This window comes from Meriones unguiculatus, chromosome 14 (genome assembly GCF_030254825.1).
Source record: "Meriones unguiculatus strain TT.TT164.6M chromosome 14, Bangor_MerUng_6.1, whole genome shotgun sequence".
Taxonomy (NCBI): domain Eukaryota; kingdom Metazoa; phylum Chordata; class Mammalia; order Rodentia; family Muridae; genus Meriones; species Meriones unguiculatus.
In genome coordinates this window covers 67,543,252-67,568,360 of record NC_083361.1, presented here as the reverse complement: position 1 = coordinate 67,568,360, position 25,109 = coordinate 67,543,252, and the positions used below count along the sequence as shown (strand labels likewise).

General features: G+C 48.0%; 1 protein-coding gene across 1 annotated transcript in view; it reads right to left on the bottom strand.

Annotated features, from left to right (window-relative positions):
* Nucleotides 1-5,992: 5,992 nt before the first annotated feature.
* The window catches only part of Abhd2 (abhydrolase domain containing 2, acylglycerol lipase), a 59,770-nt gene continuing 40,653 nt past the window's right edge, over nucleotides 5,993-25,109 (bottom strand). The window contains exons 4-9 of the mRNA XM_021647045.2: nucleotides 22,844-23,027; nucleotides 20,402-20,494; nucleotides 17,350-17,460; nucleotides 15,573-15,642; nucleotides 13,535-13,619; nucleotides 5,993-11,727 (exon numbers count right to left, since the gene is read on the bottom strand). Coding sequence (XP_021502720.1) covers nucleotides 11,531-11,727; nucleotides 13,535-13,619; nucleotides 15,573-15,642; nucleotides 17,350-17,460; nucleotides 20,402-20,494; nucleotides 22,844-23,027 — 740 coding nt within the window. The 3' untranslated portion in view covers nucleotides 5,993-11,530. The remainder of the gene's footprint in view (nucleotides 11,728-13,534; nucleotides 13,620-15,572; nucleotides 15,643-17,349; nucleotides 17,461-20,401; nucleotides 20,495-22,843; nucleotides 23,028-25,109) is intronic.

Here is a 25,109-nt window from a genome sequence, read left to right as displayed (position 1 = left end):
CATTTTCTCCACCGAGGTTTTCTCCACTGAGGTTTCCTCTTCTAAAGGACTCTAGTCTGTGTCAAGTTGACATTAAACTAGCTAGCAGAGCTTACATTTCCCACATCTGCATGTTTTGACAAATGCAAAGTGTTTCCCACCTGTGGAGCTGGCTTCCACAAGCAAAGCGACTTTTGAGCGTGTATGAAAATTCCTGTTAGAGACTTTGCTGGTTGAGCAGATGGCTTCCTCAGAGCATAGCCCTGTCTCTTTTGGGCTTAGGGCTATTTTACCCACTGAGCCATCTCCCTAGCTCTGGGAAGTGAGTTTTTTGTTTTGTTTTGTTTTGTTTTCAAGATACGCTTCTAAGGTGCAATAGCATGTACCTTTAATCTTAGAGCTTCTGGGAGTTAGAGCTTTGTGAGTTCTAGGCCAGCCTGGTTTACATAGCAAATTCCAGGCCAGGTAAGGTTACTCAGTAACACACGCACTCTCACGTGTGCAATACACTTGTAGTTGTTTTACTAGCATTATATTACAAACCTAAGAGAATAGTGGTTGATGGTTTTAGTTGACTCCCATCTCTTTCCTGGATCCCTAATTGCCAGAAGCCTGCTCAGTGCAGCCCAGGCTTCCTGATTTGTGATAGCTCCAACTTCATAGATGAGGATAGGGAGAACATTGCAGCCAGGAAGTGCTCAGGGAAGCCTTGGCTCCTTCCTCCTCAAGCCACGAAAGGATACTGGAATCCATCTGAAGACCCCAAGGCAAGGGTACCTTAGCTCAGTGGTCATAGTAAGAGAACCCAGTGGCTTTGTCAGGGACCCAGTAAGCCTGCTGTGTGTTCACACTGCCCTCTGCTGGCCTTCGTTTGGCACAGCCTGACGACATGGACAGGAAAGGTGGAGGTGATAGGCAGTGAGACTGCCAGCTAGCCTGTCTAGGAAGGTGGTGCTGCCATTAGGTGTGGGGAGACCGAGGATGTTAAAATGACTTGTTCTGACCCAGATCTGAGCCCCTCTATATCTGTGATTCGGCAAGTGTTTCACTTCTGCACTAATGAGGCACAGAAAGGACGATAAAATACTCTTGAAAGCCACAGGAATGGGAACAAAGAGCCATGAGTTTTAGGACAACCATTCGGTCCATATAAAAGCATCTTTCTGGAGATATCCGGCATGAGGCAAGGGGTTTGGCCACAAACTGATCAGAGCAGGATATGGGTTGGGAGATTGCAGCTGTGTATTTCTGCCCTTCTTGTGTGAACCTTCAGAGAATGTAGACAGAGTCTGAAGGCCACTTGTCCAGGTGTGGGTGGAGAGATAGTTCTCCCTTCAGAGAGACTCTGAACTGAGTTGGCCATTGCCTGGAATTGGCCATTACCTGAGAGTTCACCAGGTAACTCTGGAACAGACCAGTGCTGCCTGGACAACCATGGTTCCTGGGAGAGGTATGTACTTTCGTCTTATGCCAAGCCAGCCAGGAGAAGGGATGGAAATATGCCAGAGGAGCACAGCGGACGATCTCTGCTTCTATTTTGGAAGATTGCAGGCTCCCCTGAAACTTTCAGAATCTCCATTCAAGGGGGTGCTCCCAGGAAGTAAGCATTGCCCCGTTTGGGAGCCTGCCAGGATTACAAAATCTGAGGCTCCACTAAGCCTTACTGAACCAAAACCTGCAATTTAAACAAGACTTTCAGGGGATTGCACATTCAAGAACCCATCAAAGCTTCCAACAGAGCCACTTGTAACCAACTGCTGCCTACTAGGATCTTCTGCGGGAGTTAGGAGGTTTCAAGTTACTCTGGTTTGGCCCCAGCCCATCCCCAGATTTTTTTTTTTTTTTTTTAAACACAGGTTGTTATGTAGCTGAAGATTGACCTTAAACTTTAGACCCTGCTGCCTCTATATCTCCAGTTCTATGGTCATACACTACAGTGCCTGGCTATGTAGTGCTGGAGGCCTTGTGTGATCTACCTCCCCACCCCCACCCTGAAAGGTTCTGATGTGTGAAATCTGGTGTACCAGCTAGGCATCGAGATGTTTCCAAGCGCTCCCAGTGACTTGGGTGACCTTGCCAGCAGGCCAGGGTGTGTATGGGTAAGCCTGTTAGAGTCTAGCAATCTAAAATCAAGCTGGTGTTCTCTGCCAGTTAAAGAATTAAAAGTCAGGAGAAATCTGGAGTGAGGCAGGTAGCAGCAGAGACATCTCAAGCAGCAAGCAGGAGCAGGCAGTTGAAGAAAGATGTTTATGAGGGGTGCGGAATCACACACATGCAGGGGACACAGAAAAAGACCCTCCTCTTCCAAGCAGGAGTTGAGGGAGGCTCAGAAAGCCAAACAAAACAAAACAAAACAAAACAAAACAAAAACATAAAAAAGTAAAAAAAAACCAACAATCTCTTTTTAAGGGTTGTTTTTTTTTGTTTGTTTGTTTTTGTTTTTTGTTTGTTTGTTTGTTTTGTCTCTGAAGTTTTCTCCCCTGATTTAGGCTGATCATTTTGAAGACAGGATGGCTGGTTGGCCCACAACTGCTGTGAACATGTCCTGATACATACAGCCTGGAACTTAGCCATCCCGTCAGCAGGAGCCTGCTGCTGGGAGAGAAGGCCCACAACTCTTTGTTTTTAGCTGCCTGGCTTTTGTCTCAGATCTGGAGGGTGGGGAAGAAGCCGTCTTAGAAGTTCACTATCTTTATTAGTTAGCCCTGGCCCCTGTCTCTCCCTGTCTGCCAAGCACGGAGCCTGTGGTTCCTCCATGTGACTGAATAAAGAAAAAAAAGATTGGGACCAGGGTTTGATGGTACCTGCCTGCAGTTCCTCAGCATCTCTAAGCTCAGCAATGTTCTAGTAACTGCATACCCAGGCTTGTTTTTGCCCTTGGGTCTCTCAGTTTTAGATGCTCTGGTAAGAAGTTGAACGTCAAATTCTACCCTGCCCAGCTAAAAACCACTGTTAAAAATAACACAGAAACTGAAAAATACGACATTAGCCTTTCAGTCGCCTTTTATTTATTTACTATGTACCCTATTCTGGGTTTGAATTCACAGCAATCCTCCTGCTTCAGTGTCCAGACTGCTGGGTTAATTGCCAAGCCACCAAGATACAGGCATTCTTGTTTTTATCTTATTCATTAAAAACGTTAAAATCTAACATTAATTCCTGCTTAGAGCCAAAGGGCCAGGAAGTGGCTAGTGTGTTTCCACACATGCTAAGCTTCTCATGTCGGCCTTTTTAATTTACTTGTTATAATCTGGACACGGGAGAGGCACAGACAGAAGGGAAGGAGGGATGATGATGTGAGAACTTCATTTCCTGTCATAAGATAAAGGAGGAAATAACTTGAAGAGGAATCTGATGTATGTTCACAGGGATACTGGGTACTTCCAGCAATAGTATCAGAAGGAAGTTCTGGGTGGCCCGGAGATTTATTTATTTATTTATTTATTTATTTATTTATTTATTTGTAGCCCTGGCTAGACTAGAACTTGTTATATAGAGTAGGCTGCCCTTGAAGTCACAAAATTAAAGATGCATGCCACTACACCTGACTGCCCTTCAATGTATTCATGAAAATGGGCACTTCCTGTAAGTTGCCCTGGAGACATAGAGTAGAGAGAGAGAGAGAGAGGTGGGGGCTACAATATGGAGGGCCATCCAGTTGACATTGGGTCCTCACCATGGGACATGTTACCTATAGTGTAACATGAATACCAGAGAAAAAGTATTTTGTTTTTTTAAGCGTGTGTATGTATGTTATGTTGGTACTGTGGAAATCAGAACAGGGTGTTGGATCCGGTCGAATTGGGGTTACAGTCTGTTGTGAGGTACCCGATGCTGATGTGGGTGCCTGGAACTGACCTTGAGTCCCGAGCAAAAGCAATAGGCCCTCTTAACCAGAGTTGTCTCTCCAGCCCCAGGAAATGAATCTTTAAATTGTGCTTTAGTCAGAGAGCGGGAGATCTGACAAGGCAGCAGATTTAGCATCTGTGACAACCTGCCTTACATTCATTTCTAGACAACAGGCTTTAGGAGAGCAAGTGGGAGGAACAAAGGCAGTCTTTGCAGAGCTCAGTCCTGCCCCTCTGGTAAGGCGTCAGCCACATTTCTGAGGTTTTTCATGTCTGGCCCTTCTTGTCGCCATCCCTCATTCTCTTCCTTAGCTCTCTGGCTACCTGGGATTTGGGCAGCTTCTTGAAACTCATCTGATTGGTGCTTTCTGCTATCAACCTTGTAATTCCCCAGGGTCATCCGGACTGTGTGTGTAAGGCTGATGAAGAACAGACTATTAATAGTTTGGGTTGTTATTAATAACCTGCACACGAGAACCCCTTTCTGCAACAGAGAATACAAGTGTGTCTTTATACTATAGGATATGTAACTGCCACCGTCTGTCCCTCCTTTCAGTAGGACCATGTCTGAGGAGCCTGTTTGTGAAAAGTATAATGAAAAATGAATTCGTTCTGTTGGAGTAAGGAGAGGCCCTGAGTACAAATGCCAGAGGTTGCCCAGCAGAGGTGTGGCAAACGACACGCTCCTAACATCCCAGACCTGAACTTTCCCATTTTCATTCTTTTATTTCGTTATTTTACACGTACGAGTGTCCTGCCTGAAGGTGTGTCTATGCGCCACATGCATGCAGTGCCCACAAAGGCCAAAAGAGGCATCAGATCCCCCTTGAACTGGAGTTACAAATGGTAGTTGCCACTGGGTGCTGGGAATTGAACCTTGGTCCTTTGAAAGAGCACACTGTGGTCGTAACTGCTGAGCCGCCTCTCTGGCCTGGCAGGATTTTCTTTCCCACACCTTATTCTTTGGTGCTGGAGGCTGGACCAGGACATTGTACTTGCTAGGCAAGACCCCAGCTGTATCCGAGCCCTTAATTCTTTACAAGTTGGTTTCCTTAGGTCAAAATTGAGTGTCTGCTATGATTTCATCTATATGTATAAAATCAGGGTCCACAAATTTAAAAAAAAAAAATTGTGCCTGCTTTGTAAGTGACCAGAAGTGGGGGGATTCTAAAATGTGATTCTGCCTTATTTGTCAAAGGGTCTGCAGAAAACTGTAGGAAGGAAGAAGACTCAAGCGCAAGGCTCTTGGAGGTGACACAGCTCTCCTGGCTGAGCCAGCCCGTGGCCCTCAAAGACCCTTTGCTCGGGTTTATACAGACAGACCCAAAGAAGAAAACATCACCACCGAGTTGGGTGTGGTAGTGCCCACCTGAAAACCAGCACTTGCGAGGCAGAGGCAGGAAGATCAGGAGTTTAGAGGGTCAATCTGAGATAAAGAGAGACTGAGAGGAGCCCAGGTTATATGAGTCTCAAGAAAACAAAGAAAAAAGGAAGGCAGGAAGGAACCACCACCACTATGCGACCAACCCAACCTGACTTTGATTTAGATGAAGCAAACTTGGTCTTTTCAAAGAACACTATGACACAGGACAAGCACCGTTTCCATCCTGCCCTGCATTTGTCTACGTGGCTCAGTTTAAAAAGCGATTAAAAAATGTTGCCACCTTACTTATTTCAGATTCCTGGCTTTCTTTGGCTTCCCTGGGGAGGATGGGTTTGTGTGAACTGGTCATATCTGGTATTTGTTTGCAAGGCTGGTTTAACATCATGTGTGAGAGGGAATGGGTGTTCTGCACATTGCCACCAAGCCTCACGCTTTGATGCAGACACAGGAGATACCCTTGTATGTGTAAGATCGAGAGGTCAACACTGGATGTCCTCCTCTACCACACTCTTCCTTGGTTTTTGAGGCAGGATCTCTCAACGAATCTGGAGTTTTCAGGCAGGTAGAGCAGCCAGACAGGAAGCCCCGGGGATCTTCCCGTCTTTGTCTTCTGGCCACGGAATTTATAGGCATGTGCTACCACGCCTGGCTTAGGTGCCAGGGATCCGAACTGAGCTCCTCCAGCTGAGCGGCAAGCACTTTATCCAGAGTCATCTGCTCATCCCCAGATGCACCCCCTCTCATGTGAAACCCTCACTGGATGGAGCACACACAAGCACTCTACACTTTTTAGTCTTTATTTTTTTTTTAAGTAAAGAAATTCCATTGAATCAAAGATAACAAAATTACAGTTTTTTTTGTAATGATCTTTGTTCACCACCACACAGAATCAAAAGTAATGTGAGAACATAAAACAAACAAGGACACCACTGTTTAGTATAATTTCTTAATAAAGGTTAATATCCTCATATTTAGAAAAAGTTGCATTGCTAATTGCAAGTCCGAAACACCTGGTGCTGTTGGGCATCAAAAAGACGCAGCGGCACAGGGGCTTTCGGAGCATGAACTCCAAAATACAGTATTTCTAGGGCAGCATCTGGAGTTCCGTAAAACCCAGAGAGAATAAAACAAAACACACTAGGATCAGGAATGTGAAAGTGATGTTTCTCAAAAATCAATCTGGAAGCAGATTTGCTAACATAAGACTGTGGTTGGCTGGAGTCTACCTGTGAAAAGGAGGGAGGCGAGCTGGCCCCCTCTCCCGCCCCAGTCCTGGTCACTAAGGCAGCAGCAGTGGGGGGAAATTGCAAGCCCAGGTACAGTGAAGGTCTGCCTGAGGCTTTGGGAGAGACCCAGCTCACCTGGAATCGGCGTGGAGAGGGGACAGGATTCTACGTGGTCTTGTGCTTTAGGAAATTAAAGAGGCCAAAATGAAGACCAAAGCGAGTCTAGCTCCTGTAGCCAGGAGTGGGGTTCCCTCTTGAGAGCAGCATGGGAGAACAGTGGTTAGCCCTGGGGACCAAAGAGGTCAGCAATGATTTTAGGTGATACTGACTGCTCTGGGGGGGCAGAATGCCCACTGAGACTAAGGTACTTCTGTGGGTGCTAGAAGTGGCCTGTCCCCAATCTATGGCAATAGAAAATTACTTGGCTAATAGGGACCAGAAGGGGGAAGAAGGAAGGTTATGGATTTTGTTACTAATTGACAGGACTAGTTAATTGACTAGTTAAAAGCTGAGAACTTTCATGAAAGTCAGGATGTCAGACTTAAATCTACCAATTAGAAATGGATTTCAGCTTTTTTATTAGGCATCAGTGAAAGCTCTACCTACATACATGCCAGGAAACAACAGCAACAAAACAACAACAAAACAGCTGGAAAACATGGCAGAGGGATTCTTCCAAAAGGGACAGCTGTCTATGTTCTGGGTGTCTGGGGACTGTTGGCAAGCTATACTCTGTGGCCTGTTTCTAAAGACGACGTTGGGCTGTAGCACCTGGAGGCAGCAGTGAGAGCAGCCCGGCAGAGCAGCCTTGGCTCTGGATGCCATTCTGGTTCTTTAGCCGGCAGGGGCCTGTTCCTGTGTCTTTAGCTGTAAATATAGTTTAGGAACAACAACAACAAAATACCCTAGAACATGAAGAACGGGTACTGTCCTTTGCTTAGAGAACAGGTGGGAGAAAGCTGGCCTCCAATGGCTTGGCCTCTAAATGCCAACCAGGCCCCTTCTGGAAGCATCTGAGTGATCCAATGTGGCTTGTGAAAAAGAGTAAGGCCAAGAAGACAGGTGGAGGGGCTGTTCTGGATCACTCACGTTGGAGCTGAGAGGTGGGGGTGATGTCATAGGAGCCTCCAGGCCACCTGAGGAAATTCTCTGGTTTGGCTGTGGCTTTGCCTCAAACTTTCATAGCAGAAGGGCTTGAAATCTTATGCCACAAGGTTGTCATACCAGGGGATTTTCTAGAGGCAAGTTAAGGCTTTCTGGGTAAGGAAAAGAATTTCAGATGACACTGTGACAAGATACTGAAGTGAGAGGCTTCCCAAGCGCTCCCCTGAGTGCCTAAAGGAAGGAAACCCACAAGTTCCTTCACCTCTACGTGGTTGCTTGTTTCTGTTTTTGGTTTTTCCTTCTTTTAAAACTGTCTCTCTAAGTCAGGATCAAGGCCACGGATAAAGAAAAGCCTCTCACATCTCTAACACCTGCTTCCGGGACAAACACAAACAACACATGCACTGTATCCCCGGAGCTGGCAAACTCTGTGTCAAGTCAGCCACTTACAAAGAGAGCTCTCATCCGGATGCCAGCCAGATAAGCTCAGCTATCCAGAGGGCTCAGCTGAGTGCAGACTGCGTTCAGAACGAGCCTGCACAGGAAGGACTTCTGCCCTGGCAACTGTCCACACTCTGCCTGGTCACACTGAAGGCCGGAGGTACTCTCCTCACTACCGGCGGCCCTCACCTGCTACAGTCACAAGACTACCCTCAGAATAGTAAATAAATGGTCATAATAGTGAAGGCTAGGGAGAGAGGTCAAAGACACTGTCCAGCGTCCTAACTAGAAAAAGCTGAATTCACGTGCTCCTTTTCTCCAAGTCCTCTCAAGATGAGCTTAGGGGTCAGGATTCACCTTATTCTACCTGCAACTACTTAACAATGACTGAGCAAGTGATGCATGGGTGGATGAAGCAGTCTTAGAGATGATGTGCTCAGAGAAAGGAGGCTGCCCACTATGTCCAACATAGTGAGTCAGAGCCAGTGGGGATGAGTGACAGGCTTCCTGACCCGGCTCTGTAACACCGTGAGAATGAAGGAAGATCCCCCTTTCAGGAATATCCCACTAGATCCTAAGGTCCCTTTTAAGTGTAAGGTGCTACACAAATGAAAAGCATACAGCACAACAAACTTTCCACTTTCATTCTGCTCTGGGATGGATGATGAAAAGTCATCGCAGGAAAGAATGGGTTTCGAGTCTGCAAAACTCCTGTTAACTATGTGGCCTGGATCTTTTTCTTTTCAAATCAGTTAATCCTAATTTAACCGAAGTCCATGTCTTCCAATTATTTGGGAGGAATGTAGGTGCATTCCCTACTTGGGTTTTAATGTTATTAGTGCCACAGAATTGTCTAGATCTATGCAATTTCTATCCTTGATTTTAAAACAGAACACTCAAATGCTCTCTAAAAATTCAGTCTTTGGTCCAAGTAAGTACTTGATAGCCAGCAGACAATTCACATCATTATCAGAAATGGATGACTTTGGGAAGAAAGCAAGGCAGCCCAGAGGAAGGAAAGCAGCTGACCTACATAAAGGGCTGTTCCCTCATTCATTAGGCAAGCTGGCATCTCCACATTCATGCCTCTGTGCTCTCATTCAGGGTCAAACAAGAATTTTCCTGTCCAACTGCCATGGTCACGGTCTCATTTCCATGTCTGAGAGCCCAAAGCTTGAATAAAGAGCTTCAGTTGATTTCATGTGAAGCAAAATGGAATGCCAGTGCCATTCAGAGTCACACACTAAGGAGGTTTCAGCTGGCACATATCCCCTCCCCCCAGTCCTAGGGGCTGGAGTTCCAGTAGTGTGGCAACAAAGGCTGTGCCCCAACTCTACCTCTCCTCAGTGGGCCTCCAGGGCTGCTGCACTAGGCTCCCAGGACAGCCTTCCACTTCCTCCTATGTGTGACAACAGGACTTTCTCTGAAGCAGGTGGTACCCAAGCTACTGCTTTGTTGGGACTTGGAAAGAGAAGACCTCAGGCAAATGAAGGGAGCTCCCTCACTTCCAGGGGTGGTGACTCAATCTATTACCTTATTGCTGTCATTAAAAGTCTTAAGGAATGAAGGCAGTAGCAGGAACTATGTGAGCCGATTATAGCTGTGGTTGGGTGGAGGCAAAATTGACAGAGAAGGATTAGCTTCCAAATTGAGGGATGAATGATTAAAGTGCCAGTTTGTGATAAGAGAACATAAAAGAGAAATGCAAAAGAGAAATGACAACCATTGGAGGGGCACGGTGACAGAATTTGGTGAGTGTGAAAAATTATAGCAAACTGGGAGACCACAGACATCTCAGTGTTCTGAGACGATGTCTATTTATGATTGAGATGATCTTATGATTGTCAAAAAGTTAGTTCTTCACTGTACAGACATTCCTGTCACAGTCTCTTGAGCCGATGGCCATGATCTATTCCACCCGCAGCCCCGAGGGTTGGCATTCGGGTATTCCGGTGGCTTCATAAGCATCCACATAGACCCACTACCACACATCAGTCTGTCCTGGAGCCAACAAAGACGAAATAGAGAAAAAGATAATAGCATCCAGGCAAATCACCCACTTAGTTCCAGAGAGCAACTGCTGATTTTTCAAAGTGCAGGTTCTTAGGGATTCAAGTACCACAGGATTCCAAAAGTGGAATACTTGAACCCTAGAGTGACATGTCTACTTGAGAAGACATTTCAGAAAGATCTACCCAACAGACAACACACAGAGGCTATTTAATTACAAACTGATTTCAAAAGAACACTCCCTTCTCTCAGCTGGAAACACATCTCTTCAAATTCAGATCCAACTTTGAATTGTTTGGTATCAATTAGATGTTAGATGGACCTGGGATGGAAAACTAAAATTACAAGGGAGTGATTACGACTCTAAAAATCTCTTTATATGAAATGGGGAAAGGGGAAAAAATTGCAATCAATGGCATTTACATGCTCAGCCTGGGAGATGGACTCCCAGACTCACCTGGAGGGATATTCTCTCAAACCTCAGTATACTGAGTTTGTCACTGAACTGTAGACCTGGTGGTCATTTCGGCAATCTACCTGGTCCAAGTTCCCCATTAAACAGGGGATGAGAGTCAAGTCCAAAAGGACTTATCCAGGGAGAAGCAGAGCCGGGGCTCTGCCCAAATGTCTTCTCCCTTTCAGGGACACCACAGTGAGATCACACAAGGGCAGCCATATATCAGGCCTTGCTGCTTCGGAGGTCTCTGGTAGCAAAGTGACACTGTGGCTTATGAATGTCAAATGAGCTACCAAGATGTTTCTGATTTAAAGGCGCTCTAGTGTGGTGTTTCCCTCAGTTTGCTGGATGATGAGAATTCCCTGGGGCACTTGTCAAAAATTAAAATCCCCAGAGCCCTTCCCAAACCCACTGAGTCAGCCTCTCCGAGGGGAGGGATCTGGGAGGCTGAATTTTTAGACAAGTGCCCCATGCAACTCTCAGCAGCAGCGAGACAAGACAGAGGAGTCTTAGAGGATGGCAAGAAGGAAAACTTGGCTTTTGAGTCAGGGAATTTCCTCGGTTTCAGCAAAACTGAGGCCCAGGAAGTCCCAGGCTCTCAGACTCCCAAGCTGAGTCATTTCTTCAGCATTGGTTAAAGATGCTGACTTCTTTCTTGGTGGGGGCTCTAGGAGGGTACATACGACCATCACAAAGTGACATACATCCTTCACTGTTCTCAGGGAAAGGCCTTTTGATTGGCAAAGCAAAACTGTAGTTCAGACGCGTTCCTTAATAGGAAAACTAGATGTGACCGGCGTGAAAGCAATCAGATACTGAAACTGGACAGAAGGGTGAGAATCTTGTAGCTTGCCACCATGGCTAACAATGCAATGGAGAAAACCCGTAACTAAGCACAAAAATAGCCTGGAGCTCCCAGGGAGAGAGCTGCCTACTTGAGACAGGTTGCATGATAGGTGGCCCCCGCTGATGGTATGAGGTCAGATCCAGGTCATTGAGGGAGATGGGAGACCTGAAACAGCCGTCAAAGGGACGTGGGTTCCAGAGGAAGGCCGCTGGAGCACGCCAGAGTCCGGAGGGCTCATTCTAGCTCGGCCTCCATCTGCTCCGTGTCTGAGCACTGGGACTTACTCCTTTCCCATTGGCAAATGGCATTGGCGTACTCCACCACCAGCTTATCCATCCAGGTCAGCGGCTCGGGGAATAGCACGGAGCCCTCAAAGAAGCCCAGGTGGCCCCCATGCAGCGGCAGCACGAACATGACATTCTCCCGTTTCTCTGTCGAGGGAAAGGCAGCAGAATTACACATCCTGTCAACTCCAGAGCAGAGGGCACAGGTGGGTGAGCTGAGGAGCCTGGGCATTCCTCAGAGGTACCTAAGCGGTATCCAACCACTGTGTATTGTGTCGTCTTTTCTCAAGTGGGCAGGCAAGTCAGTAGGCTCCCATGGGCATCAAAAGGGCTAGGAACATAGCTCAACAGGAAAACACTGCCACAGAATAGGAACCCCCCTACCCCCACCCCAGAGTTCAGTCAAGATAAAGCACTGCCAAAATAAAGAAATAAAACCCAGCTCATAGAATGGGCACCAGCTTCAGAAGTCCTGAGAATGCATACTGAAAGCTCCATAAACCCAAGCTGCATCCTGCCCTCCCGCCCCATCTGCCTAACTAAGTTACAACCTTAGGGCTGAAAGAGAGGGCTGACAGGAGGGGAAATGACGCTGTCCTGCCTATGCTAAAGGGCCCCATCTGATTGATCACGATACCTAACTCTGCACCGGGATTACTCAGGATATCATGCTGAAAGGCAGATTCTAATTAGGCAACTCCAAGGGTGAGGAGGTTCAGAGGAGGGCAATCACAGCACTGAAGAGTACTAGTTATCAGAGAAAAGGCAGAACCCAAGGGTGTAGTCAACGCTTTCTCACGGCTGGCATCAGTCTTCAGGGTTGAGGCTTAAGCTGTAAGCTATGCTAAAAGATGCCCAGGCTCCCAGAGCCACGCACTACAGGGCTATCCTGAGAACTGACAGCCTGAAGCTGGACTCTGGGCCCATATTTAGGTTGGTCTCCGTGGCTACTGGAGACCAGGGTGTAGAAGAGGCATCCAAGTTTAACAGGAAATGTTTTCCAGCAGGGAGGAAATAGTGGACACAGCCCTTTTCTTGTCTCACTCCCTCTCTTCTTCCTTTCTGATTGCTATTTTGTACATTTCTGGAGGATAGCATTAGTCCTGCAGATGCTGTTTTTGGCTCAGAAGGCGGGAAGTGCTGCCGCACGTGGCGGCGTGGGCCGTGGTGCAGTGTGCCGAGAGTCCGTGGGTGGCTGGGGGTTGACAGGAGATAGCTTCTATCATGTAACAGGCTCCCCCACGGCGGCCTTTCTCCTGAGCAGGACAGAAGCTCTGTAAGGCCGAAGCCCTTCCTCTGCTATCTTATCTACTCTTGCAGCTGGGGGCGGCAGGGAAGTAGGTCTTCCTTTAGGCCACTGTATTTACAAGAGGAAATGTAATCACAGAGGACTGTGGAGATGACATCCCACGGATTTGAAACCAATGGAAAGTAACTGGACTCCCCGGCCTTCCTTCCCTCGCTTTCCCTGTCTCTGCCTGCCCCCTCGTTCCCTGTCTCTTCCTGCCCTGTAGTGTGGAGAGAGGATGGGTTGACTCTGCACAGTGTCTCCATGAGCAATGCTCTCTGCCATTTCAGCTGCTTACATCCTCCAGGCACATGGAGGGGCCGTTATTAGAGGTAGCAGAATTGGCTTTGTTTTGTTTTGCTCAGAAGGACAAATTTTAGTTCTAAATATCTTTAAGCCAGGCTCTCCCATTTAATGGAACGCTAGGCCCAAGGCAACACTGCTACAGCATACTCTCTCGGTGATGGGCCTCAAGGATGGTCCTGTCTCCTGCTGCAGGATAAAAATCTAGAAGGTTCTACCCAGGGCCCTTTGCATTCTAGGACTTGTCATGACCTGCTCCTCTCCCAAGAGACTTGTCTGCACACACCGACAGAACAGTGAAAGCGACACGATTTTCAGTGGTCATCTGCCATGTGGCTAGAGAAACGGTGGGAAGAAACTCACCCGAGAGAGACTTTGGGATGTTTAGAAGGCTTTCGTGCACCAAGGGGTCGTCCGCCGCGTTAACTAGCATGAGAGGCACGTATATCTGCAGGAAGGGACGTTGGAGTTAAATGGCCTCGAAAAGAAAAGGGAAGAAAAGAAAAGGGAAATGCTTACAGCTCAGCTTGTTGGCTTACAGCCTGAGGGATGCCACACTGTCACTGGCATGGGATGAGCGGCAAGTCTACCGGGACCACCACCCAACAGCAAGGCTGCCAGTGTCCTAGGAGACCTGTGTGCTCAGGGGGGACAGCAAAGTACCTAAGGACATTCACAGTATTTCTCATTATCTTTAGTGGTTCCGATGGGCCACACCTCTCAGAAAAATGACAGCATCAAAGCATGTGTGTGTGTGTATATAATGTATAATATATAGATATAGATATATGTGTGTGTATAGATATAGTATGTGTGTATATATAGAATATCCTTCAGCTAATATTATAAAAAAGAAAAGAGAAGTGCACTCTACTAGAAGGAAAGGAAATCTTTTAGAAGAATCTCAAAGATGCAAACAGAGTGGGTGGGAGCCAGGTGTACACACTCATAATCCCAGCACTTGGGAGGTAGAGGCAAAAGAATTGTGAGTTCAAGGCCAGCCTGGGATCTTTGTATCTATCCTATTTATAGATATATATATATCCTATTTAAAAAAAAAAACAAAACAAAACAAAAGCAAAACCCAAGCATCAGAGATGCACCTAGCGGTAGAGCACTTTCCCAGCAAATGAAAGGCCCTAGGTTCAATACCCGTTTCAACAAAACTGCACAAACAAATAGGCGGTGGCTATCAGGGAGTGCTTGCCGGGACTGCACTCAGTGTGCCCGTTAGCAAAACAGGTAAGAAGAGCCTCCTTTCGTTTGGAGTGCACGTGGTACTGAGGGGGCTCCTCAGACCGTTCTGAGCTACCACCCTCACATAGCGAATGGGTCTGCTCTCCTGGAGCTCTGGCATGTCAAAGGCCGAGGTGAATGATGCTCACTCAGAAGGACCCATAACTATAATTCACAACCATCTTCATGAGCTGAGGTTTGGTGGCCAAAGCAACAGGTGGTCACTGATAAGAGGGGAGCGGGGCTGGCATCGTAAGAGCAGTGGTGCACAGCAGAGTGAGAGAGAGACTGGATCAGTGCTGGCGTAGGTCAAATATGGGCATCGTGTTGGCCACAGGTTCAGTGAACACAAAGTTTACCATAGCTGCTACAAGAACAGATCGAAAATAATCTATCCTAAAATTTTTATCATATTTATTTGTGTGTCTGCATGGGTGTCTATGCACTCATGCATGTGAAGTCAGAGGATAACCGAGGAGCTAATTCTCTTCCAGCAGGTGAGCCGCGGGTTTTGAACAGGCTTGGTGGCAAGCGCCCTCACCTGCTAAGCTCTCTTGCTGGCCTTCTTGCTGCTTTTGAGTCGTGATCTTGCTATGCAGCTCTGGCTGGCTGAGTACTCGCTACGTAACCCAAGTTGGCCTCAACTCACAGCAGTCCTGCTCCCTCCACATGCTGAGTACTGGTCATTACAGGTGTGTGCTCCTATGCTACTTACACGCCTCAGAAGGCATGTTTCCTATTACCGTGTTGTAAAACTCCACCTGCCTTATTCTGTACTTGCCAGATCATGGCAAAAAATTTGGGGCTTCAGTCCTAGATGGCATGTTAATAAGACACATATGGCCACAAGAAAGGGTCTAGGGCAGAAAGAAACCCAGACAGATCTCCCATGAAAACCCACAGGCAATATTATATAGTCAAAGGATGTCTAACAGTAAACTAGATGCTTCAAGCAACTTCATAGGCTTGAGAGAAGCCTGGTTCGAGTGCAGCTCTGGGGTTTAGAGTATGGCAGTCACAGAGAGGGCGACTGGGTGCAACAGGAAGTCCAAGTGACAGACTGGAGCGATGCTAAGCAGGTTCTGGCTCCGCCTCCACCCCCAAACTTAGGAAGGAAGGGTATGTGTTGTACTGCGAGCAAAGCTGGCTGAGGGGCAGCACTTACCCTGTGCAGGTACCTCATGCAGCTTTCTTCTTCATAGTACTCCTTCAAGGAGTTATAGCCATGGAACTTTCTGGAACACAAGCACACACACACACAAAATATAAATAAATAAGCATGAGCTAGAACTTTCTTTTCATGAGGGTTACCCTGGAGCCACTGGAATGAGATGTGTGCTTCAGAGTAAGATGTATAAGAGTGCTTTGAAGCTACCAGTTCTGCCTACTCAAGGAGCAGCTGAGCTCAATGACAAACTGCAGTTTAGAACACTAGAACGACCTGCAGCTCAGCTCAGCTCAGCTCAGCCCCATGCTGTGAGAGGGTTCAGCTGGGGGCTGATGTCCAGAGACCCCAAATTCTACCCTTGGCCAGAAGACCTCTGAGCCTCCCTTTCTTCCCTACCCAGGGCGGGGCCTCCAGTCTCCATAGGTGGACCTTCTGTTTTGATTCAGGTCTCTGAGATGGCCTGCCTCCTCCAGAGCTGTGGCTCTTTTCCACCTCTAGCCTTCTTAGGTACCTTGGTCTGGAAACAACCCAGAAGGCTCAGGCTAGACCAACAGGGAGCCCTGGTGGGGTAGGAGGCTGTGTGCAGAGATCACAACTAGCATGTGGTGATCTGTCCTGTGTGGTCGGTCTCCCCAAGGCATCCCATTCCTCCAGCAATGCTGGTGACCACTCTGTGAAATGCTGCTAGAGAGGTTTGATTAGAGAAACGCTCCCACCCAGTACACCAATGACCAAGAGCTTTACAAGAATTGAGGGATGTTTGTTTACCTTTGGGCTTAAGAAGATAGATGGGAAATTTATAGCAAATTAAAATTAAATTATTTTTTTCCTTATTAGACATCACAGTAAGTCATACACTGTATCATAAGACAGCTGGCATCATTGTTTCCATCTTTTATATATACTAGCATTCCATATTTGCTTTGAGGGAACAGAAACCAACACCTCCAAGTTTACGAGGGCCAATGGCCGCCTACCTTGCTTTAGGCTATGCCTAAAGGTATCAAGGAATTGTAAAATGTGAAACTCAGTGACAAGGTCTGAGACTAAGTCTGTAAGTGAAGCTTTCTAGGCAAAGGTCAGCTCATAGGTGCCAGGGCTCCAGGCAGGAAAAGAATGAATGAAACGGGTGGGGATTGCTTCTTCACCCCATCCCCACCCCCAGAAAGTGGTTCCATGTGTTGTCTGAGACCTACAAGTCTCTTGGTCTACCGTAGGTCATCTGGTTTTGAAGTCTGGATAAGCGTGCTTACCATGTACAAAAGATACTTCCCGCCACTGCAAAGGCAGATCTGGGCAGCACTGACTCGTCCCGTGTTGACGCAGGACATACAATGTACAGATGGGGGCTCCTGGGTGGGCACCCTTTACCACCCAGTTCAAGCTGCCTGTGCCACATGGGAAGATTGGTCACAGTCTTTTTTTCCTCATTAAGATTTATTTATTGTTTATACAGCATTCTGCCTGCATGTGTACTTGCACACCAGAAGAGGGAGCCAGATCCCACAATAGATGGTTGTGAGCCACCATGTGGTTCCTGGGAATTGAACTCAGGACCTTTGGAAGAACAGCCAGTGTTCTTAGTCACTGAGCCATCTCTCCAACCCAACTGGTCATATTTTTTTCCCATTTCCAAGAGATGAAGATTTCCTATGATCTCCTTCTAAGCACTACCTACTTATTAAAATGAAAAGAAGTCGCTAAAGAAGTGGAGCAAGGCTGACTGGCAGCCTCTGGCCTGGCACCTGACCCACAGGAGTCCTTAGGGACCCACCTCATCACGTTGTCATCAATCTGCATCAGGGATGTTGCTGTGTAGAGCCGGCTCAGGTCCGTGTCCTCCAGGCTCTGGGGTTTCTTAACATGGTCTCCAAAAAGAGCTTGCCTACAACACGACACAGAAGCGAACAAAGCAATGTAGAGGAGAGATCACCACAGCGGAGCCGGCTGCCCTGTCCACAGGCAGACCAGGAGTGCCAGCTGCCACAGGACCAGGAGATATGGTAAATTAGACACATTGCCTTCCAGTTTTTTTAGTTATTTTGGTTTTTGTTTTCCTGTGTTACTGGGGATTGGACCTAGAGTCTTAGGCATGCTAGACAAGCACTCTACTGTAAGCTGAGCCCAGCTCGCTCGCTCTATCTATCTATCTATCTATCTATCTATCTATCTATCTATCTATCATATCTGGTTTTAGCACAGGGTCTTCTGTAGCCCAGGCTAATTTCAAATTCCCCAGCTGGACAGATGGCTCAGAGGTTAAGAGCACTGGCTGTTCTTCCTAAAGGTCCCAAGTTCAATTCCCGGCAACCACATGGTGGCTCAAATTCCCCATGTAGCCGAGGATGATCTTGGAACCCCGATCTTCCTGCCTTTACCTGCCACATTCTGGGATTATAAGCATGGGCTACCATGCCTGGTTCCTTTGAGCCTTTAGACTATACATGAGGATAAGCATGTATGGCAAACTGAACAGCAAAGTCTTATTAAAGATTAAACGGGAGACTAGGTTTCAAGTTGGCACAGGGGAGGAAGCCCAGGAAGAGCCTTTTGGAAGAGTGATAGGCAGTGGGCCAAAGAGCGATTCGGGTCTACACTGATGTTGATGCTGGCAGCCGTTGGCAGGTCGTTATTCCTCCTGCACGATGTTTGTGTTTGTGTTGCTTAATAAGGAAGCCAGCCAGTGATCCCTTCAGCATTTGGACAAGTCAGCAGCTCTCCACAGCGTTAGCTGAAAAGCCAAACAACTGTCACCCTATGGACCCACAGACAAGCAGTTTTAGGATATTCCTCAGAGATCTAAATCCACAGATACCCTAGGATCGATATATTTGGTGTGTGGTGGTGGGAGGGGATGCGGACTCTGTGTTACCCAGGCAGTTCACAAACTCCTGGGCTCAAGCGATCTTCCCGCCTCAACTTTTTGAGTAACTTGAACAAGAACACATGCCTCCGCACCTGGATGTGCACACACCTATGCTATTTCCGGTGTGTTTAATTACCTCTGAATTAGCTGTAATACCTCAGGCGTTGTGAATGGAATGAAAGCAGCTGTTAGACTAAGACTATACAGTTTAGGGAATGAGTAAGAAACAAGCTGGCAGACATGAGAGCGATCGGCCTGCCATGGCCAGTGACCCCTTCCTGCTCCACATGTATCTCTGTGGCAGCTGCACAAGCTCTCAAGAAACAGACTTGCACATGGACGGCACAGACAAGACCTTGGTGGGGCTGTCCGTGACCTCCATCTGCTGCTGTCTGAGCCTGTGCCATCTGCGGAGAGAGGGGTGGGTTCCAGAGAGTGGTCGTTTCCACAAAGGGGAATGTCCTTTTAGGGTATGGTGATGAAGGTAGGGATGACAACAGGCAGGGTGGACTTCCTTTCCAAGCCGGTGTTCTCAGTCACGCAGCAGGGGGAGGACTGAGTTTGAGGTTTGGCTCGACAGTAGGAAGCAGAAATGCAGTGTTCTGGTATCCATTTATAACCTCTCTAAAAGCAGATCAACAGCCTCCTTTAGGACTAACTTTTTCCCAAATAAGGTGGCAGAGGATGAAATTCATAACTTAAAGTTTCCCCGAGATTTCCGTTAGTTGCCTTTCCATGGTAACTACGCTAACATGCCTTCCTGATTCGTTAGCAATTGCATAATGAATCTTCAGGACTCTGCAGCAACACTCACCCTTTCCAACAACACAATCTTCCCTAGGACGACTCACTGTCCGTTCTAGAGGTGCAGACATGAGGATTTAAATTTGGCATCAGCAATCTAATTTTACCCCACTTGGCTAGAGAGCGTTAGTAAATTACCAGACACACCAAAATGTCAGCTGGGCCGAACCCGCTCAGTGTCCAGCATGTGACTGACATTCAGACCACGGGATTTGAGTGGCATTGTTGGCTTTGCCACATTACAGAGGACAGGAGTCTCTCTTTTCTCAGCTCATCTGACACAAGGGCCTGAGGGCATGCCTGGCAACTTTGTAGTTTGAGCAGCTGTGAGCTGCTCAGGTACCATGGGAGCCCACTCACAGCAAGCTCAGCTGGGCCTGGGGTGTGTGGCTACGCCCAGCCAGACAATGTTCTTTTAAGTACTAGAGTGGAGGGAGGGGATTAAGAGTTGGGTACGGGGCTACATGCCTGTGGGCCCAGTATGCGGGAGGCTGCAACAGGAGGGTTGGTTGAGCTCTAGAGTGTGGGACAAGTTAGTCAACGTAGTGAGGCCACATCTAACCCGCCCCCACCCCCAAGAAGACCAACCAACCAACCAACTAAGCAAAAGGACTGAGAAACTGATCACTTAGAATGACCTTAGTGATGCCAAAAGCCCCCCCCCCCCCCCGAAGTCTGCGTCTTGCATGTCTCTCAGGTGCCAGGCTCGAGGAGAAATGAAATCATGCTCAGCCCACTTCAGGGACAGGACAGACCCAGGGGAAGCCTCAGAAAAGCAGCCTGGTGGGAGAATGGAGACCTGACACAGCCCTTAAGGAAGGGGCTGCGCCTAGCGAGCAGATGCTGTGGAGGCCGGAGGGGCAAAGAGGCAAAGGGAGTAGAAGGTCTCCACATGCTCCATTCTAGCTGAAGGGGAAGGGAAGTGCCGGGGAGGGGGGAGAGAGGGCAGCACAGGGACAGTTATAACAAAGCCATCACCGAGATCCCTGGCAGACTCCTGCTCCCTCCTTACTGCTTGGAGGGCCTGGGCCTGGAGTGGGCAGGCACTAATGCTCTGCTCTGACCCTCCTGCTGAGACCCAGTCCTGAAGCCCTTCAGAGAAGCACCTATGACGACGGTGGGAGCCACCAAGGTGTCAGAGGGGAAGAGGCTCTACCTGTGAGACAGGATGATCTTCTTCATGTTATCAGCCATGAGGAAATTGTAGAATCGGCGGCACTGGTCCCACTGCATGAAGGTCTCCTGGGCCCTGGAAGAACCACAAGCAAGTGAGATTCCCATGATGCCACGAGGTGCTGTGTGGGGAGTGCATGCTGGCGTTGGCACCTGTGTTGGGTCACAGTTTTGATGTGTAGCATTCAGATATTTGGGGGAAAGCCACAAAGCCCCATGAAGAGGACCCTATAGGGCCCTCCAGGGCCAGGAAGGCACAGCTGGTTGTTGGTAGCATGATGAAAATCTGTTTCAATTGATAAAAAAAAAAAAAACAAAAAACAAACAAAACCTCAAACATGCGGGGAGCACAAAGGTGTAGGTGATGTGTTCACAAAAGTTGAAGCTTCAAGTAGAGAATAACACATCATCAGCGGTCAGAAGCCACATTCATGAGTGGGGTCTCCCTACACGCTTCAGGCACAGAAACCCTAGCCAAGCCATCCCAGGTGGGACAATATGAACGCTTGCCGAACGCCTTTCTTCTCAACCACACAGCCACAACCTGTTGCTGCTGGACTTGGTTCCTCCTCTCTTGACCTTTGACTCCTGTTACCACTTGCCCTGAGAGTCAGTGGCACTTTCCTAAGCTGCCGCAGGATTCCATGTGGAGGGCTGCAGGCTTCAGCCAGAGGCCAATCATGCTTTAGAGAATCAGCCTACCTTTTTCCTCCTCATTGTATGAGGCTCATGTAACAACAGGGAAATTGTGTGTATGCAACGCTTAGAGGTCTCAGGGAAGGGGCCGGCAGAAAAGCACCTCACAAATCCTAGGTTTCTGCTGTGGTCAGCCTTTTCCGGCTTAGTTGAATCCTTTACTTTGCTAACTGCGCTGATCATCTGCCAACAGCAGATGGCGCTGTTGCTACAAAATGCAAGGAAACTTGTTATTCTAAGATTGGGGCATTGAGCGAACTAGAGGGAGGAAAGGAAAGGAAGGAGGGGAGGAGAGGACAAATTGGTCACAAGCTTCCTATTTATAAAATCTGCTCCTGGCAAGCACTCACAGCAAGTTTCCGTCACTGAAGTTAAGAGGGGAATCTAGTGGTTTCTAACACCAAAGAGATGCTGACCAGCTGTTGGGTGAAAGCAGGCAGGACCCCCCATCTCCAGGCCCTGCCCCCTCAGATCTGATGCAAGGGTGACCCCTGATTAGCTTTTTCTTATCCAAGCAGCAGAACAGAACGGATTCTGGCTAGCTCTGGTTCTATGTGACCATGAACTGGGAGTTGGATACTTCTCATTGAGCCAAGAGGAGGGAGTATAGCTGCCTTTTAACATGGAATCATCTATGAAATGGGTCCCGAGGGCAGATTGCTGGGCCTCACCAGACGAGAATTTCCAGATGTAGGGGTCTGCCAGGGGCTGAGCTTCTTTTCTTAACATGATCCCCTCAAGTGATTCTTTCATTTTAAATCGTATTATTGCGTGTGCATGATGACGTGTGTTGGCGCATGCGCCATGTGCACACACGTGGAGGTCAGAGGACAACTCTGTAGAGTTGGTTTTGGCTAGCTCTAGTTTATGTGGGTTTTGGTGGTCAAACTCGGGTCATCAGACTTACTCGGAAAACGCCTTTACCACTGAGCCACCTTGCCAGCCACCCCAGTGATTCTCAGTGAATCGAGACAGCTCATAGTTCATCAGACGGGGGATCTTTGTGATCCCCTGATCTAAGGCACCCTCTTCATCTTTCAGCGACTAGCAATGCTGCTGCTGCTGCTGACGTTCGGTAGCTGGGCACTGTTCGGAGTTCTTCACACACGTGAATCATCCTGTAGTCTGGCTGCTGGCAGGAGGCTAAAGGCTGAGGTACACATTTGCTCCTTAGGCCAGCTTCTCTGGGAGGATGGTGGCATGCCTGAGAGAGTCCTTCAGGTGAAGACACCTGCTTAGAGAACTTCCCAAGTCCCTTCAGACACCACCGGTGACTCGATACTTCTGCTGGCTGGAGGGATGTGGGGAGGTCACAAGGCCCGGGGCCGGCACTGCTGTTTCCTGTGTTGTCTTGTTAACGGGTGGTTAGGAGTTAATGGTTAGCTCCTCTTCTGGAAACTCAGACATAATCGGAGACTCCCTAGGGAGGCAGCAGCTATAACAAGGGCTTTGGTGATCCAATTACAGATCTGATCCTAAAGTACTATTATTCATCTCAGGCTTACCAGGCCTGCCAGGACGACTCTGGTGAACGACATGGAAGCAGATCCAGTTGAGGTAAGAACTGGAACCTTCTGTTCTGTCTACAAGGTACTCCCTGCACCTGGTCTGGTGTCTTGGCTTAGCTCTATAAACAGTACTGTCAACTGAAGGATCCAATGGAAGAAATGAGTGTGTGTGTGTGTGTGTGTGTGTGTGTGTGTGTGTGTGTGTGATGCAGATAACTCACCTCAGCGCGCTGTACCCCTGGCACACACTGACACAGCACAGGACCTTTTCCTGGTTCGCCTGCGTCTCCCCCAAGTATTTGCACACGATGTTACCACCCAGGCTGAAGCCCACGACGACCAGCTGGGTCTGGGGATATGTCTTCTTGATGTAGTTCACCATGGCTCCAAATTCCCACGTGCAGCCTGCGGGCAAAGGGTGAGGTCATCCAATCATTTCAGATGCCACAAATACTGAGGAAAATGCGAGCTGGAGGGTTACTGACGGGGTGCCAGTGCACTGGAAGACTGAGGCATGCCTGCATGTATGTTGAGAGAGAGCAGGTAGAGAGACAGACATTGCCTTTTAGCTATGTGAGAGATGCTCCCTTGGATTAGAGACAACCGGGCATTTGTAGTGTTTGTGAACAAATGCACACTCATCAAATCGATCTGCAATGCTCCTTTAGGTGGGCTGTGATTTATTGGTGTAGATGCTTATGGGCATCCAAATAGATCTTCAGGGTGAGCATAAGCAGCTATGTCAATGCACATACACATGCAAGCAATACACATACAATGCACATACAAGCAAGAGTTAATCCCTTCGGGGATTCATTAGCTTCTTAGCTACAAATTGGGGTGTTATACTCATGTGTACAATGCTTCATGGTGGTAAGAACCCAGAGGATGTTTTTTACTGGAGCTTCTTGTCAACTCTGGGGAGGGAAAGAAAATGAACTCCAGTCCAGAAGGACTCCTGGGATGCTCTGCAGGGCTCAGTCAAGCGTTCCTGCTGACATAGGGATAGGGTGGCGAGGGAGGACAACTCATTCAGAAACACGCAGAGGGGCCGTGTGAATGGAGAGGGTGTTTGGGCCTGGTCTGCCCAGGAGAAATGATCTCAGCTGCTGTCCTCTGGGAAGCTGTAAGCCCAGATGTCAGGGAGCCGATTTAAGAGTAAAACCTAGCAGAGAAACTATTGGAGGCCAGCACAAGTACACACCACACACGCCAGCATGGAAAAGTGTGGCTTTACGGAGGGAAGGGGGAATGGCTGAACTGCATAGAGGTTTGATACCCTGAGTTGGTCTAACAGTAGCTTCCGGAATTGCCAAGCCATGTGTGCAATGCTTTTAAAGCCTAGAACAACTCCTTCTATCTGTCTGTGATGGTGTGATACAAACTGGAGTCATTTGGGAAGAGGGAATCTTAACTGAGATGATGCCGCCACAGACTGGGCTTTAGGCAAGGCTGAGGAGGTTTGTTTGTTTGTTTGTACTAATGATTGACGTGGGAGAGCCCAGCGCACTATGGCTGGTGCTACCCCTGGGCTTGAGTGATCCATGAAGAGAAAGCCAGTAAGTAGAGTTCCTTCATGGTCTCTGCTTCAGTTCCTGCTTCCAGGTTCCTGTCTGAGTCACTGTCTTGATTTCTCTCAATGACGGACTGTGATCTAGCAGTTATATGAAATAAACCCTTCCCTCTCAGAAGCTGCCTTTGGTCATGGTGTTTAAAAAGTATTAATGACTTTAAAAGGACAGCCTGGGGCAGGAAGGTGTTCAATGGATACGTGCACTTGCTGCTTGGAGAGGCCCGGGCTCCGTTCCCAGCACTCACATGGCAGTTCACAGCCATGTGTCATTCCAGTTCCAGGGGATCTCATGCTCTCCTCTGGCCTCAGTGTGCATCAGGCACGTACAAGGTGCACACGCATACATACAGGCAAAACACCCAAGCACACCGTACGGATGTGAGTAAGAAATGTTCCCCATAGTCTCAGCATCCGAACCTCACGATCCCCAGTTGGCGGCACGGTTTGCAGAAGTTTAGGAGGTGTGGTCTTGTTGGAAGGCGTGTGTCACTGGAAGCAGGTTTGAAAATTTAGAGGCTTGTATTTCATACTTAAGAGTTCGGGATGTGAGCTTTCAGCATCCTGCTCTAGCTGCCATGACTGCCTACCGCCTCTGTTCCACTATTACAGATGCTAACTCTCCAGGACCATAAGCCCACATAACTCTTCCCTAAGAGTCATAGCATTGTATCACAGCAACAGAAAAACAACCAATATATATATATTTTAAAAGTTCGGTCCTTAAGTCAGGTATGGTGGCATACACCTGAAAACCTAGCACTTGGGAGGATGAGAGTTATCACTGGCCACACAGATGTTTCAGGCCAATCGGGGCTATAAAAGACTATATCTTGAAAACCAGAAAAAGTCTAATTCTTCCAAACCACTGACACTTAGGGCGGAAGGACTATGAGTTCAGGTGCAGGCTGGGTTAC